General features: G+C 41.9%; 1 protein-coding gene across 1 annotated transcript in view; it reads left to right on the top strand.

The window, feature by feature from the left end:
- Positions 1-18,413, top strand: part of LOC308114516 (growth factor receptor-bound protein 10-like) — a 32,781-nt gene that overhangs the window by 9,688 nt on the left and 4,680 nt on the right. The window contains exons 2-3 of the mRNA XM_080471445.1: positions 4,093-4,200; positions 11,985-12,081. Of these exons, the coding sequence (XP_080327571.1) occupies positions 4,150-4,200; positions 11,985-12,081 (148 nt within the window). The 5' untranslated portion in view covers positions 4,093-4,149. The remainder of the gene's footprint in view (positions 1-4,092; positions 4,201-11,984; positions 12,082-18,413) is intronic.

The raw sequence follows: 18,413 nt of genomic DNA, 5'->3' as shown, positions 1-18,413 counted from the left end.
TACAGTTATCGTTTCAAAATTGTTGCACTCATAAACTATTGTATATAGCCGATACAATGCTCCCTGGGACTTCCATTGTTTGACTGTTTAATTCCAGACAGTATTCGTAACATTAGCTTTTGAGTACCGTCAAAAACACACAGCAATAGTGAAGAACAATCAGACCACAGCACATCACACACACACTTGTTTTCCTGAGAGGTCTTGCAAAAGACAGATGTAGGATTCACAATAGGTATTATGGGATCCATTTGTTTAAAGTCCATCAGCTGACAATCTCCCTCAAGTTGGAGCGAAAATCTCTTTAATTAATCCAGATGTGGTGACCTCACTGCTGGGTACAGCAGCAGCACCCGATTATAATGCACCCGATCCCCCATTTTAATGCAATGGTAATTGTGCATCAGGGTCCTGGATGGTTAGGTTTCAGTTCACTGTTCAAGTGGAAGGAATTGAATCAAAGGGCTCTGAGAGGGTCTAATCCCTGCACTGGAATGGCTTTGATTATGTCAAGGGGCAATTAAGCCTAGGTGCATGTATGTTTAGTCAATATATCAGTCACAGAGAGTCGACGTGTCACATATGAGCACTTTGATACTTGGTTTGTGAGGTATTTTAATGCTACATGGAACGCCTGAGCTTTTTCCCATGTTTTATCACGCACAGCTGAAACAGAAGTCACAGGCTATACCTGCGACTTTGTAAGGCAGAGTGTGGCTTTAATGAAGTGGGATTAAATATTTAATATTTAAGCCTCACCAAATCAAAGTGGCTGTTTTGATTAGGGTTTAAGCATCCACGGGGCACATCCACTTTGTTTAGAGTTGAAGGCAGGTAGCTGAGGCTCACACCACCTTTGTTGCGCCATAGAAAAATATGAATCACACAGTTTGGCCACTGAAAGTCAGAAGGATTGTGGCGCTTAATGAGGGGCCGCTCGGAGGGTTTAGACCAATGTTAATTTGTTTTGTTTTTGTTGTAAACTGTGTATCTGTAAATAATGTGTAAATGACGAGTTGCCCTTGCATGCCAGCTGGCCGGGCCACACACATGGACTAACACAGCCATATGCACGCACGCACACACGCATGCATGCACGCATATAGACACTCGCTTACAAGGAAGCCCTCTCAGCGGTCCGAGTGATGGCGGTGCCAAGCTCTTTGTTTAGAGCGCATTCACAGTGCGGTCATTATTTGCAAGCCCAATTTTGGTGGGACAGAAAAACCTCTTTCATTTTTAGTTCTTCAATAAATTCTGGACCGGCAGGCCGTTTGAGTGACAGCTCTGAGTCTCCTCAGCTGATGTGGTTTCAAAATAACCCATTGTGGTGAAGGAGAACAGCAAAATAATATTACAGGAGTTGTGTGATTCTGACTCGTTTCCCAGAATTCGCTTTTGTTTTTACTATTACACAACAGTATATTTAAATTTAGTAGTAATGTGTGGTAGAAATGACAGTCATCCGTTGTTAATAAATCACAAAGTGTGCTGTGAAACAACAGTATTCACTGTGAGTAGGCAGGTTTGACCAGGTTGGGGTTTCATCTGAATTTAAAGGCAGTCAAGGAGTCAATGCTTATGTTTGCTCTGCTTTTAGCAGTGTCACGATGCTTCACAGTGTCAGTCTCCCATCCACATACGCATTAACACATCAACCATGCCACATAAGGTGCCCGAGGTCAAAACACCAATCACAGGATCGGAGGACAACCTGCTCCACCATCTGAGCCACAGCTGCTCATGAATATAAACCTTTAAGTTTTCCGAGTGCTTCACCAAGTTTGGTTGGCTCAAGGGGATCAAAGTGAACCATTAGCAAAGATTTTATTATCTTTCTTATGTCTATTTTATTATTAGTTCCAAACTGCTTTCTTGAGCTAACAACCCTGTAAAATAGCACAACTATTTCCCAAGACTGTCTGATTTATTATATCTCATTTTTTATTTGCTATGGCAAATGGCCTTTTGCTGTGAATTCACATTCAGCGTCCTGGAACTACTATATGTACTCTTACCTCCTGACCTGTTTGGACAACCACCTCATAAGAATCTAATCTTTTTAGGATTAACTCAGGCCCCATTTAATACGAATACAAATGTAACTTTCTTCACTTTTGGGGGGTCCGTTTACACGACACCAGTGTGCGAATCCACTGTATCCGCAAATTTTCTATCCTGGCTCCCAAGGTGGAAAGATTCTTTCATGGTTGCTATTCCCTCCTGCAGAGACTGCCGGAGGCTATGAGCGCTCTTGCTGCGCATGCACATTTCTCCCGCTCCCTCCCCTTCTTTTTGCTTGTCCACTTGTAAACAAACATTTGCGGACCCGTAGTGGTATGACTCGCGGGCCATGTTCTAGTCATCAGTCAATACGGATGTCGGGTTCGCTCCATTTTCTCCACGTTTATAGCGTATTGTTCTCTGCACACGTCGGTGTGGTTTCATTACAAAATCAAGCAACAGCGCCCTCCTGTGGCCCGACATACAAACTGCACCGTTGTCGGTGTGTCCGCTGCTGCAGTGTAAACACACTCGGATTAGGTGTTGTCACGTGACACGTTGGCGTGTAAACGGGGCCTCAGACAGTCCATGCCATTCCGTTATTTGAGAAAAATGTATTCATCTTACATCTGCAACCCTTCTAGTCAACAGTTTGTCTTTGATGGAGTCAGTTATCACCCAGAGTTCTTACATGTCTGTATGGCAGTTGTTCCAAGACAGCAAAATACACAACTACAGCTTCTTAGAGACCCTGAAAACCTCTAAAAACAAAGTTACCACACACCTACGCATAACCACACGTGCTGCATACTGTATGTAAACATCCACACATAGCCACATGCAGTACACGTATGCATGCAAAAGCACATGTACAAGCAGAAACGGTCACATGTAAACACTGAACAGCCACAAGGGCAGCCGTCTCTCCACCGCCAATGCAAACATGAGATAATATTAGCTGTCCATAAAATGGCAAGGCATATTTTTAAAGCACACACTGGGGGTCATGAACTGCTGCATTAAAGACCATCATAGAAGTGAGCCGAGCTGCCTGACTCCAAATATACCTCAGGGGCTATCTTTGGACCTGGATTTGTGCCTGTGGGGTATTTTTGGGGTCGATGTTTACAGGTGTTTGTTCAGCAGCAGCGGTGCCAAGAGGTTAGTAGGATACCCACTTTAAGAAGTTCAAATAGACTGAAGTCCATGTTGTTGAAGTTATGGTTATTCTGACCAAGGGTGGCCGTGAGGGACGCTTGCTAAAACAGAACATCTATTGCCGTTCAGCCTCACCACATTGTTCAGTCACTTCTTCGCGTGAAGCATTGCAAGCTTGCTAGTTGACGCATGTGCACACAGCCAGAATAAACAAAAACAGTAGTCAAGATGACAAGGCCTGCAAAATGATGCACCTTCATAATTGAGACTTGCATACTGTGAGGTGCAAATCCTCATGGCAGTCCACTGTGTACTGTTTAGTGTATTGCAGTGATCACAGGTTTTAATCATTCATATAAAAGATATAAGGGTTTACTGGCTCCAGTTAATGCACTTTTACTCTCAACAATGAATCAAACACTATCAATCAGAGCACAACCTTTCGAATGTGGGATTTTTGCAAATGTAAACCTTGGAATTCCAAAGATTGGTCTACAATTTTTGTCAAGAATTAACAAAGATGTTTAAATTGTACAAATTTGTACTGCTCAAATGAACTAATCTTGGCTCAATGTGGATTTTTCAGAATTGAAAAGTTACCTTCCAACCAACATTACGGGATCGTGGCAGCTACCGGAGTACTACAGTAGATTTTGAACAATATGCAGTTTTCTTACTTTTAGATTTTTTAACCAACCCTGATGGTTCCCTGTCCCATGTAGTTTGTGACGTTGTTTACTGCTGGCCTATGTGGCTTAAGGAGTGCCCTTTGCTATATCTCTCCTCTCAGAAGTCGACTTCATCTTCCGACAGTCATCCTCCTCCCTTTCCTCCAGCCTCCCTTCTTGGAAGTTTTCACCATTTTCTTCTTCCTTTTGTAGTTGCTGATTAATCACCATTTGTTTTCTCTTTCCTGATTCTCATTGACAGGTTCTGCCACCCGTCTCATACTGAAGCAGACCCCAAAAAAGCTGAGAAACTCAAGCCATGGCTGTGGCCGGGTGTCCGGATTATTTCCTGCATCATCCAAATTATCAGGTAGATGGGAGTTTATTATGTGTGATATTCAAACATGTCCAATGCACTTTAATAACATTTTACCAGCGTGTAGGGTTTGTAGTGGTTGGAGTGTAGAGCTGAACTTTGAAGTCAAGTCTGAAGTATTTAAATTGAGTCAGACATGCAGGATATAAACTTCAGATTTCAAACCTAGAGTAATTTAGGAGCTATGCCTTTGTGTGCCTATGAAGTACTAGTTAGAGTGAATTTCATAGGTTTTAGTCAATCCATGTCATACTGGAGACATTGAATTTTAACTGTGTTCTTGTGCAAATTAAAGTTCTTCAATAATTATTTAGAATAAATCACTAATAGTCAATCATACAAGAAATACCGTAAAATGTGCTTCCAAGACTTTGAAATAACAGTTTGGGAATGTGTTCATGTGGCTACGTCTACCATCGACTCTTCTTACTCAGCTTGTCAACCTTTTCATTATGCATTTGATTTATCAGTTTTTATGCTATCTAAAGTGCAGTGACTGAGACGTGTATAGAAACACATTGTTCTGTTTTTCCCGGCTTGTGAATTCTGTCAATGAATGGTTGACTTCACAAAGAGCTGCATAGGGATGCACGGTTGTGCCATTATCGGAACAAATGTGTCCACATTTGGCTGAAACACATCAACGTACTGGTTGCTTAGATTTTAAGAACAGGTGAACATGAATCCTTTGTACTGAATATATAAAGTGTGACCATAATGTTTAAGATATAAAGGATATTAAAAAAAAAAACAAGCCACTAAGTCGTCACCTTGTGCAACAATCGGCGGCTCCCGGTGCTTCTGTGACACATAACACACTTCCTCCAAGTCACCTTGCTCAAGGATGTCAACCACCATCTGCCGTGTACACTGTGCCAAAACAGCAACACTTAAACATGGAGTTCATTTGTGAATAGCAAAATAATTACTAATGGAGAAAGAGAGTGCTATGGGGATCCGTGATCATCAACAGACCAAACAGCCTCATGAGTGGCACTCAGTTGGAATCTTGCCGAAACACAGGTTTGTGAACTGAGTGATCCTTCTCAGATCCTTTAGAAAACCTGGTGTTGACAGTTTGATGCCGGGGGGCAAATTCACTCCTCACAATCCTGCAAACACAGTGCTTTGGGGTGCACCCCTGACCCGACGCAACTTCAGTTGGCTTTGAGAGTGGAGGCTCTTCTGCTGCAAACAACTCCTGTGTGGTCTCCAGGCCCTCATCGCCAATGCATTTTGAGGTTAATAGTAAAATCTTAAATCTGCACAAGTGGTCCCAAAAACACGTTTGACTCAGGTTCAGTGACATGTCAAAGTTCTTTGCATTCAGTTTTAATGGTTGAAATGAAAAAAATTATAGAATTAACATCTGTTTCTCTCATGATACAAACTATATTTGAGTTGTTTGAGATTTGATTTATCTTGTGTAGTTACGTTCACACTCGCCTCCACGGCACAAAGGTAACTCTGTCCAAATATTTGGACTAGTGCCGTGGCACCATCAGCCCCAACCAAATCTATCCTGCTGTCAGCTCGTCAGCTGGGTCGTAGCTTTATCTTTGACCTTTGAACTGAGAACTTGAGGATTGGGAGTTCAGCCTACTGGGCTCACCTCAAGTTCCACAACAAGACAGAAATTATTAGCCCGAGAGTTTTAACCCTCTTATGATTCAGGGACAATTATTTGTTTTGACTCTAATGGTGTAGGATTGTAAAATGTGCAATAGGTGTGTGCTTTCATCTTTTTTTAGAGATAAATAATATCTGGCTCTTATTCCAAATAATTAGGATTAAGTTGAGTTCTGTGTGTTACTACAATGGTGAATCTAGTCTGTGATTGGACGGTACTGACTACTGTTGAAGCGGGAGTTGCAGGGTTGATTGGCTTTTTGGGTCCAGGACTGATATTTGATATACCGGAGAGTACTCTTATCTATTGTTTCCAATGAAAGGGGTTGTTCAGATATCTTTATGCCCTTATGTAATTCCAACCTATGTTTGTCAAGTGTACAACAGATTCCTGTCGAACACCTCCTCAATGTTGACTGAAAAAAATGAAAAAACGAAAAGAGACTGTAAGCATCTCATGCTGGGAGAGACGCCAGCACACATGCACACACACGCACGTGCACACACAAAGCTGCACTTGTACAGATACTCTCACCCAGCTGTTTGCAAACCATTGAGTTATCACAGATGTACCTTGACTTGCTGAATGAGAAAACCCATTCACTGTGAAATTCCAGGGCTATGGAAGATTTTCCCTGATAAACCTGGAGCTGCGATTCAAAACGGATTCAACTGAAGATAACATTCATCCTAAACTTGCAGGATCATATTACCACTTAAATCAGGTTTCAGCTATATAATCATGACTCGTGGGTAAATGACGTCTATGTACAGTGCGAGGCCACGCTGATAAAGAGAAAAAAACCCTGCCGGAGCAGTGGTTAGCACTCTCGCCTCACAGCAAGAAGGTCTGGGTTCAAATAGCGAGGCCTTTCTGTGTGGACCTTGCATGTTCTCCTCTTGTGTGCTCAGGTTTCCTCTCACAGTCCAAAAACATACACGTGGGGTTAATTGGTGACTCTAAATTGCCCTTAAGTGCTCCTTGAATGTGAGTGTGTGTGTGTGTGGTTGTCTGTCTCTCTGTGTTTGCCCTGTGCTGGACTGGTGACCTATCCAGGGTGTATCCTGCCCTCACTCTTAGTAAGCTGGGATTGGCTTTAGTGCCCTGCGACCCTGCACAGGATTAAATTGTATGGAAGGTGGATGGAGGACGTTTTGTATTGAGGTCCAATTACTCTGTGTTGTATGTTATTGTTGTTATTCTGAAAGAGTAAATAACCAGGGATCATTTCTATTCAGAAACCAATCCGATAGTGCCCTTAATGTTTATGGATACGTTAAATAATGGCGGCATTGTCATGAAAAGCTTACAATAATAACAAGATTAATTGTAGTAATCTTGAAAGTGTTCATTTGACACAAATATGGCATAACCCAGCTTGTTAGGGTCTTTTCTGGCTTTGACCACAGCTGAGTTTCCCCAGTATAAACAAATGGTTAAACAAAGCGCTGGAGCAGACACTGTGTGACCCCCTGATCTCATTCTGGCTAATTATGTAAGAAGGGATTTCCACTGGCTACTGAGTGCTCATGTATTTTGTAACAGGACTATTTCAGTTCATGCTATTGCTGTCAGTAGGTGTGATCACACCTGAAGCTTTGATGTCCCCATTTCTAAGCTTTCTGAGAATATTGAGTCACAGCTAAATGTATCACAGAAAGTGAAAGGTTATACAGTCAGACGTGTGAGTCCTGCAGTGGGCCAGAGTGCTTTTCTCACTTGGTTATTTGGAAGTCAGACACACCTGGTATCCCTGTGGCACATTTTATTTTTTTTCCTGAAAATGTTCATTCAGCCAGTTGTGGCATATAACATATTAGTCTACTGACGTATGTTTGTCTGGAGTTTCAAAGCAGTTAATAAAGTAGCTGCTGTGACTTTACATCACTGGACTCAAATGTAGGACTCAAAAGTTTCCACTAGTGTATTGCATGGCAGTGATGTGTGCTGAGTTTTCGTCAGATGAGGAACGACTCTCTTCAAAGACAGATTTATAAATATACGACCCCAAATAAAGAAGCTTAAAATTTTCAATTAAATTCCCAGCTTGCACACCTAGTTTTGGTTGAGTGGTTGAGCTACTATTGCTGTATGAACAACACACACACACACACACACACACACACGGTAATAACAAAACACATGAAAACATGCCGCTACAGTTTTCAGCAGTTTTAATGCAGCCTCCCAGACAAGTGCATCACAAGTCACTAGGGATGGGTACCTTTCATATTTGAACTGACATGGTACCAATGTCCGGTACTTGGGAATCAGTACCGGTGCTCAATGGTACCATTTTGCGTCGTAATAAATTTGTGGTAATAAATCTTAATTTGTTTAATAATAATGAAAAATAAAAAAATTTGACATTTATTTCTCAATATATAAATTTCAACAATCATATCAAAACAACATCCTACTGGTTTCATTCTAACATTGCAGTTGTTTTACACATTTCTTCAACATGACAACCCTTAACTGCAACTATGCAGTTTTTTTTTTTAATAGTGCACAAACTAAAATCCAGCTCCCCGTGCTCCTATTCCTTTCCTTTCCCCTATGGGAAATGTGTGATAAGGTCCATAGAGGACAAATAAGTTTAAAACAATTGAGCAAAAGAGGATGGAGTGAAAATAAAAAAAGGTATAATATTTTACAAAATTAAAGTAAATTTATTTACTCTCTGGTGTCACAAAGCCGGGGCGACGTTTGCTCTCATGGAACCAACACGGAGGTTGCAGCTGCAGCTCTGTGGCTGCAAAAAATAAAAATAAAATAACTAAAAGCGGAGTATGGAAACAACGACAGAGGATTCATAAGGTCCAGATCAGCCACTCTGGCTGAGATTACTGCTGCAACGTCACACATATGCGGAGCTCTAAACCCCGCGGCTGTGTTGTCGCTCCTCCTCACAAACCCGTTCCTCGGTACTAGGTACCTCAACGGAGGGGTAGCGGAAAATCGTAGACGCTGGTTGCGGTTTCTTTCCATACCATCCACAACTTTTTCAGTGGGGCCACGTGAAAACCCGCGACGCCCCGGCACAGAAAGTGCTCTGGAACCGCAGCTTTGATTTTACGTGAAATGTTACTCGGTGGTTTCTACAGAATTCAATCGGTACCTATAAAAGTACCGAATTCGATACCCATCCCTACAACTCACAGAGAAAGCGCCACACACGGTATTCCACTGTAAAATACCAATTTTCTAACATTGCATTCTCAGCTCTGCCTGAAGTATTGTTATAGTCCCCATTCACCTGTTCCTGCTTAGCCTCTGAGCAAGTCTAATATTGATCCATATCCAATATCTGAACAGAACATTTAACTTTCTTCTGACCTCTCACGGTGAAGCTCTGACATGCATCTCAGCCATTTTTTGCTCCCGTTGTTTCAGCCCTGACCTCCAGCCCTTTGTGTCTGTCCTTCTTTCAGTGCCTTAACCTTGTGTCTGGCCTTCCACTGACCCCTTTTAAAAGGCTGAACCCTGAACCCTGTAACTCCCTGTTTGGAGCTCCTTCAAACTTCATCATTATGAAAAGGCTCTTATACGCTCCTTGTCAAAACTTGGCCTGCCCGCAGTCCCGTTTTGACCCCTCTTTAAGGACCTAAGCAACACGTGTGTGTGTGTGTGTGTGTGTGTGTGTGTGTGTGTGTGTGTGTGTGTGTGTGTGTGTGTGTGTGTGTGTGTGTGTGTGTGTGTGTGTGTGTGTGTGTGTGTGTGTGTGTGTGTGTGTGTGTGTGTGTGTGTGTGTGTGTGTGTGTGTGTGTGTGTGTGTCTTCACCAGTGCTTTTGTGCTTGAGTGTGAAAAGAGAAGTAGGAGAGAGACTGAGGAGTAGGATGACACAATGCCAGGGAACTAACTGCATTTTTTTCTCCTAAGTATACCAAAAAAAAAGAAAAGAGTGGTAGCTTTTAAGAGTTACCCTATTCTGTCTGTACTTTTTCAGTCTCGCCTTATAGGCTAAATGCTAAATGGTCACCATCTATAGGATTAAATTCACGAGTTACCATTCTGTCAATTGTCTATCGAAAAATCAAAGGCTGCCTGGGTTTTGGCTTTTTGTTGGTGAGGACCACTAGAGAGATCAATTTGTGCTCTTTAGTAGCCCATGTGTGTGTGTGTGTGTGTGCGCGCGCGCGCGCGTGCGTGCGTGTGCACACACACACACACACACAGGCTTGCGAACCATGCAAAGGAGCATGTAAGGCTTGAAATATGAAAGGCTTGAAATATGGTTTGAAAGAATCCTTATGGTTTTGGTCAGTAGAGCGCAACCATGACCATCCTGTCCGAAACACACACACACACACACACACACACACACACACACACACACACACACACACACACACACACACACACACACACACACACACGCACGAACCTTCTGCTGTACCATCCCACTAACCAAACAGTGTCCCAGTGCTGTTTGGGTGACTGGGTAGGGATCAGTCACAGTCTGGTAGCTGGACTCCCAGACGGTGTGGGTTGATGACAAGGTTCGCTATGTCACAGGAACAAATAGAGTGATGGTTAATTTAACTTTTTTTTTCTTTCGTTTTTTTTCTCTTCTTCTTCTTCTTCTTCTTTTTTTTTTAAATTCGCGAGCAGGTTAGTCCCGTTAAAAGCCAAAATCTCCTTATTGGTTCACAGAGACAGCTGGAATTCAAGACAATACAAAGACGGAACAATGCAACATAATGATTGGATGCGGTTGGGTTAGTTGGTATAGAAGAGGGGTGAGAGGGTGGTGGTGGTGGACTGGGCAATATACTGACGTGCATCCAGTTATACTCAGTTTAGCCGGACCATAGCTATCAGTACACCAGTGAGGAGCACAGGCTTTCTTTCCGCTGAGGACCAGGAACTACACCTTTTGTGTTTACTTGATTGGAACGGATGGAGACAGGGTGGAACTGTACGTCAAGCTTTATTCCCACAGTGAGTCGCCTTTCGTTGATCTGCTCATTATTATTAAATGTTGTTTTGTAACTTAAAATGTCTCATTTGCTACTGAGAGTTTGAACATTTGTCCTGAAAGTGGATAATTCAGGACGATTGTTTAGCAGCTTGTGGGCAGGAAATATAAAATTGGAAAAAAGTTCTAAATGTCTGATTTGAGCTAAAAGTCTTCTCTTCATGAACATTTCTTCGGTTGTTGTGTAAATGGTGATAAAATTAGTGCTTGGGCAACTTTGCGAATGTCCAAATACAAAGTGCATTTCCAGAATAACATGATGGGTTTCCCTGGTGTTCAAGTGTTCAGGAGTGCTTTATTATCCCACAAGGGGCAACATTTTGTGCAGCAAATTTGAAAGAATAGTTCATATCGGTCGCAACTATATTGAAAGGAAAAAGAAAAAGAAGAGAACAAAAAAATCCAGTTCTTCCTGTGTCACTGCTATAAATGAGGCAGAACAAGTAACGGCTTTTATTACAGCATCAGAGGACGTCTGCTGTGTGAGACACAGAGACGGAGTCAGTGGTGATGTTGTTCTGAACACAGTGGTCCGCCAGAGTACGTCCTGTTCCCACTCTAGCTGTCCCGCGCGGGATGCCAGTCACACGCACACGCACACACACACACACACACACACACACACACACACACACACACACACACACACACACACACACACACACACACACACACACACACACACACACACAATGATAAGTAGTCAGCAGTGCCAGAGCAAATTAAGGTTAGATATGATTATACGTGTATATAAACATGCTTAGTTGTTTGCAGTGATTTCTCTCTTTTGGAGCAGTTTTGCCGTGACTGGAATGTGCTGAGGCTGCACTGCACAGGTCAAATCAGGACATCCCCGCCCTTCCTGCTGCTTCTCATCCTCTCCCCTCAAACACACCTGATCATGTTCACACTCTGTTCATGTTTAGCGTTGCTTTTGTATCAGCACTGTAGAAAGAGTGAAGTTCATAAGTTGTATTTAGGATTTTGTATTTTTTTATTTAAATCATGCAGATTCTGATGTTCGCTCTGTTGATTTTAAATGGTACAATAAAGCAATTTTTATCATGAGCAAAAAAATGTTTTAGATAACCTCTGGTAAGTAATGTGTTGCTTCATTTTTTTTCTTATTTGTTTTCCTTTTTTTGTTTTTCTTTTCTACTCTTCAGCAGGACAATATAGACCGAGCCTCCAGTCATAGGCAGACTGACCTCATTGGGCCAAGCTTCCAGCAATCAGCCAATCAGAGCTCTCCCAACCATCAAGGTCGGCCTTCACATACTTAATGTACGTGTGAGTGTGAGTGTGTGTGTGCGTGCATGTGTGCGTGGGTGCGTGTGTGTGTTCGACGTCTAAATTATGTATGTCTTTCCATTTGTTGTGGAACTAAGTGTTTTTTTTTTTTTTTAAATATATTTTCTGTATATTTCTATTCTCACTTTAATTTATAAGCAAATAATTAACAGAAGTAAGTAAGTAATAGAAACTAATGTAGTAGCGAGAGATTTGTGCGTTTGTATCTTGTTTTATGGCAGCGTGAAGGGCAGCTTGCTTTCCATTCTCCTCTATTGGGCAAGGGGTGGGTTACAGGGTATGATATATATTTGGGTCTCTTCCGCTGTAAACACTTCAGCTGTTCAAAGGGTGATCTGCACGGACACAGGGTGCCATTATAATTACGCTGTCTATCTAATTGTGCCATACAGGGTTCATCCATGACAATCGGAGCATGAGATTTAAGCACAATATTGGCTCAGCATGGGAGGTGAGGGTGGGGAGTTCGCCAGGACTCAACCAGTGAATAAAATGCTTGGCCCTGGCATGGGAAATAAATGGAGCAGAAATTACATTGTCATTTTTCAGGATCAGTCAGGGTGGAGGGAAATCAGGAGGACTCCAGAGCCACATGAATTAAGATGACTTTGACCAAGCAACACTTTGTCCCCCTTGCCTGAATAAATTGCATTTTAAATGGATACTGAGATTTGTTTTGGTTTTTTCCTCCATTCTTTTTTGGGTTTTTTTTAGACGCATGTTGTGTGGCTGAGTTATGAGCACTGACTCCATCACACCAGAATTCCTACGCTTTGGTCTTACTCCAGCTTGTTTAATAATCTATTAAGCAGTTACTAACATTTTGCAGCCAGCATGTCATCACTTTAATACATTTTGCCAGTTCAGCAGATCTCTTCGTCCATATGAGATTTTCTGCTCAGTCTGCATCTCCCTGCTAGATGTTGTGAATGTACTTCTGTACCCCGGGTGCCATTAGTGGGATGATCATCGAGCGGGACATTAACTTGTGATGATTAAAGAAAAGAATTACACACCTTCAACATGTAGTCCATCAAATATTTATCCATATTATACTGCATTATAATGTTTACTTCTAAATATGTACAACAAAGTTTAAAGCATACTGATGTTTCTTTGTCTTCTTTTTTTTTAAACTGCTTGATTGTCCCATGCATTCGCATCAACTTTCATATAGATGATTTATTGTGGATTTTTACTTGGCAGAACTTTCCTCCTCATTATGCCTCCCATCCAACTGCATGCAAAAGAGTAAATTCTGCAAGTATTTGAGCTACATCTCATTGAGTTATAAAAGTTATATTATCCACAATCATCATATAAAGTTGAAATATTCAGACTTCATTTGAGTACCTTTATTTAGTACCTTTTGAGTCCTTTTTTTCAGGAAACAAACTTTTTTTTCTGCCATGTTTTGAGAAAAAATAAAGACAACAAATGGCATTGAAGATGGTTTGAGTCTGAGTTTTAGCTGCTCCACCATCTCCGACTTCAATGATAAGATATCCAGGCTCTGTCTCTGCTAAAGAAGTACAGTACTCACACGTGATTGGCTTGCTGAACGTGCAGTTATGGCGTCACCGAGATTTGAGCGTCATACAGTGTCAGTGGTGACTTCATTGCCAAAATCTCTGAATGTGGTGTACCGTGATATCAGAAGTCCCGGCCTGTTCCAAACTGTAACAGAGCCAATAATAATACAGCATCACAGAGGAGTAGGTTCAGACTCCGTTTGTGATCTATAGGTGAACAGTGTGGCAAAACCTCAATTTACCAGCTTGTTTTAAAACTGTTCACTCTCTAACAAGCAGCGTTATGTACTTGCAGGGCAGAGTAAGTCCACCAACATGCCTCACACCCTCACTTGTAACATGGATGGGGCCATTGTTCCTGGAGAGCGTTTTAGGGTAGAGTGGAGCATCTCAGAATGATATGCAGCTGCTAGGCAACAAATCCCATCAATGGTACCAATGCAGTGGGGTAACCTAATGGCGTGGCTCTAGAGGGGTTATCCAGTCACGATCTCAAGCCTGGAAATGATGCCTTTCGACGAGAGAGTGGCAAACGCAAGGGCCCACATGTTCAGGTGCATTACAGGCACAATCCCCACAAACATGAAATGGCATTGCTGTGGTCAATTACTGAACGAAAGTGTGTATATACGCATGTGAGAGATGTGGGGAATCTGAAACTCGGATAAGGAGAGTGTTCAACTCAGCACCAACAGGTGTCATTTTTATGCTGCTGATGAATTGCTTCACGGGGACAGGTCAGGTGACTGAATTGAGCCTGGTTCTGCAGAAGTTTCTTCCTGTTAAAGTGGAGGGTTTTTTTCCTTTCCACAGTCGCTTATGCTTGCTCATGTGGAATGTGTTTCTTTTCTCTGTAAAAGTGCCTAGAAATTATTGTTGTGTTTGGCACAATATAGATAAAGTTGAATTGACTTGAATATAATTGAATATTGGAGGTTACAGAGGAGAAGGTGGAAATTCTTGCCTCATAGTGGGATCGTAGTTTGAATCTGGGTTGGGCCAAGGGGCCTTTTTGTGGGGATTTTGTTTGTTCTCGCTGTGTGTGCATAGGTTTGCTCTAGGTACTCAGCTATCCTCCCACAGTCGAAAGCCTGCATCTGAGGCTAATTGCTGACTCTAACTTGCCCCTGGGTGTTCATGTGATGGTCTGTCTCTGTGTTTACCCTGTGATGGAAGTGCAGCCTGTACAGGATGTAGCTGTATAAAGGTTCAAAAGTGCCTCTGTTTGTGTATATTTTTAAAACATACTTCCAGTTTGGGCATAAAGCAGTGCATCAGACAGACTTCAGACCAAGATCTGGACTAGGAAAATATTCGCCCACTCTTTCTTTTACCCTTCACGAGCTCTTTCGTTTGCTGCCCATGTGTCTCCCGCCCTCTCGCCTCCCATTTCCCCCTGTCCCTCCCTATCAGGAGGCTCGGCCCTCGGTGGGTGTGTGCCCTGTCACCAGAGGTATTGTACTCCCCAGTGCAGGGCCACGCTTTACTGTTTAGACTTGCTCTGTCTACACTCACACTGATCCCTTTGAATGGAAACCCCTCTGCTCGGCCTGTATTCAGAGGCACTTTATCCCCCGTGTGTGTCTTTTGCGTGTGTATTTTGTGTTCGGTCCATGTACTGTATATGTGTGCCCCTTACAGGAGGGTAGCCCCTCCTATGTGTTTTTTCCTAGCAGAAATGAATAAAAATGCATAGACTACATTCCTGGGTTAAGAGGAGCCATATGGATTTGTCATGAGTACAATAGTCTTGTTTTTGCCTCGTCTCGCTCACTAATGATGAGAAACAACCAAAACAGCTTTTATGCAGATTCTTACCAGACTTTGCATGTTTACAGATTGTTATCAGCGTATTTAACGTGGCTCAGACAATAGAAGCAGCTTAGTCTATTTTTAACCCTAATTCAACCGGTGGTATGTTTTTCGAAGAGGAGGGAGGGGGGCAAACATGTCACAGGAGAAGAACAACAAATGAATGACACTTCATGGGAGGCATGAAACAATAAAGTCAGTGTTGTATTATGACCCATTGGGATTTTATAATGGAGACTGACTTCTATAGTTTGGTTGTAACTGGCCTTTAATGAACAGAATGAAGGCTTCTTTCTTTAAAGATATTTGTATTTGTTCTTTTATTTTTCTGTCAGCTGTTTACTTTTAGTTGCTACACTTGAACACACATATCTGTACTTCGACCCTGTTCATATATTAAAAAAAACCCAAAAAACTGCACCATTACATCTTTTAACATTGCTTTGTTTCTGTAAAAGTAAAAGTATTTTCAAATTACAATTTTGGAATTCATTGTGTTCTATGCAAAGCTCAGACCTTTTTTCATTCAGTAAATTATGTAGTTTCTGTCTCCAATGATCATTTCTCATGATTGAGTTGGTGTATTCACACCGATATGCATGGTTTTACACCACAGCCACCAAAAAAGTTTTTTTACATCAACTCAAACTGTATTCATACTTTTGCAAATCAGTATTATTACAGACTGCACCTTTTTTTTTACTTTTGCTTGAGCAAAGAATTTGAATCAGTATTTTCTAGTATCGTTACTTATTTGTAACTGAAGAATGGGAATACTTTTTCTACCTCTGAGTCTTAAAGGGTATCACAGGTTTTGATTTTCATCTGCTGAAGCTTTAACAGAGTTCATAGATATTGTTGTCACTGTTGGCACCTTGTCAACCACCATTTTCCTCCTCTCTTATCTGTTGAGGCCTGACGCCAGGTTGGTTTACTTGCTGTAAGGCCAAAGCCTGCTCTTCCAAGTTGAACATACCCCACCATGTCGTTGTGCTCAGACACTGTTGGTTTTGGGTCGTCGCCAATATAGTACTTCACATTTGAACTATTGAGATGCATCATGACTTGTTCAGCTTGACTGTCATCCTGGCCCATTTGATGTTCTCCTGCAGTTTTGCCAGGAGCTGCCTGGTGCATATTGCGGTAGCGGTCAGAGTGGTCATGTCATCCATGTATGCTCAAATAGGTCGAAGCCGGATCTCATTCTTAGTTCGCTCATACTTCACCACTCATTTTGAGGCCCTGTTGATGACCTTCATGGTCATTGTGAAGGCCAATGAGATCGTCCAGTCTGCCACGATGCCTATTTCTACATGGTGCCACGATGTTGCAAAGTCTGCTGTTGTAAAGCAGTAGAGAAGCAGGTCTTCGAAATAGGCTTCCACTAGCGTGGTGAGGGATAGTGGAACATGGAACAATGTGAAGGATCCCCAGAGGAGGCTATGGAAAACTGATCCAAAGGCTTTGGCAAGGTCGGGGAAGATAACCTGGAGGTCTCTTTTATCCTTCTTTGCCGCTTGGATTTGGTGCCAGATCATAGTGGTAAGGTCCAAGCAATCAGAGAATCCAGGAATCTCCAGGTCGGTTTGACAACCTTTGTGCTATCACACTGAAAAAGATGTTCCCTCAACATTGAGAAGACAGATTGGCCGGAATTGGCTGATCGGTGATTGGTTGTCATATCCTTCTGCTTAGGAATTGGCACACCTCCAGCACTTTGTCACACTTTAGGTATTACTCTCTTCTGCCACACTATCCTCATGAGCCATCACAAAGTAGAACATCTGGTTCATTCTTGTAGAGCTTATACGTTACTTCATTTGGCCCATGGGCCGAATGGACACCTGCAACGTGACGCCGGCTGATTTGCCGGAGCCAGATTGTGCTCCGGTGGTGTGCATTCAGGTGTCACATCGTGACATCACAAAATTTTTTTATAAAAAATGGGCTAACAAAACAACCACTGCAAAGCCGAGTATGTAAATAACAGAGGATTCATACAGCCTATGAGATATTTAGATATCGCAGGCGTGTTGAGAGGGATGTAAATCACTGACCAATCAGCTGACGGCTTCTCATAATCGGAGCCCTTCAGTTGTGCTGGGTACCCTAATGGAAGCGTGACGAAAAAGCGTAACCCTTTGTTATGGTTATTTTGGTACCATCCACAACTTTTGCAGTGGAAAGGCATGAAAACCCGAAGCGTCCTGCTCCATCATGGCACATTTTGTGCAGTGGAAATGGGCCTTAAATATCTTACAGAAACAACAGCAACAATAATTAAAACAAAAGAAAAAAAGAAAACGCATGAAAAGTAATAAACTGTGTAAATAATACAGAAAAAAGTAACATGAACTAAAAGAGTAAATAAAATTGAAACTGAACCACTCAAAGTCCACTCGTTGCCAACTTTATGAATGATTAAAGACCACATATAACTGTGTATCTGAAAAACCTGGTATTGTTAATACTGATTGATTGCGGTAAGAAACATGTATTTAAACATCCAAAAATATTGTCAGTTTAATTTATGATTATATTGTAAATATCTTACTTGAGGGATTTTAAATAAATTGGAGACTTTGTTCAAAATCACACCCGTTACACTTTTATATATAATTCATTGCTTAGGTAATATTTTTGCAGGAAGTCAATAACAATACTTTATACAAATCTTGTTGTTTGTGAATATCTCTGTTCTTAGAGAATATGACCAACAGGTGAATGTTGGCACCGGTTTGCCACTCTTGATTTGGAAATTTGGAATTGTGTACGTGCCTGCATGCAATCTGTGTCATCAACCTGCCAGCCTGACTCATAACTGTGTTTGCCCGATTGCAACATGCATTGGTGGTAGCGATCCTGTGACTGACAGTGACGCACAAATCCGCCGCGTATGCGTGAGTTCATGTGTTGTGTTTCTTTGTATTTCAAACGGCC

This window comes from Lipophrys pholis, assembly GCF_963383615.2.
Source record: "Lipophrys pholis genome assembly, chromosome: 9".
Taxonomy (NCBI): domain Eukaryota; kingdom Metazoa; phylum Chordata; class Actinopteri; order Blenniiformes; family Blenniidae; genus Lipophrys; species Lipophrys pholis.
The sequence above is the reverse complement of the archived record's forward strand: the minus strand, read 5'-3'. Positions and strand labels throughout refer to the sequence as shown.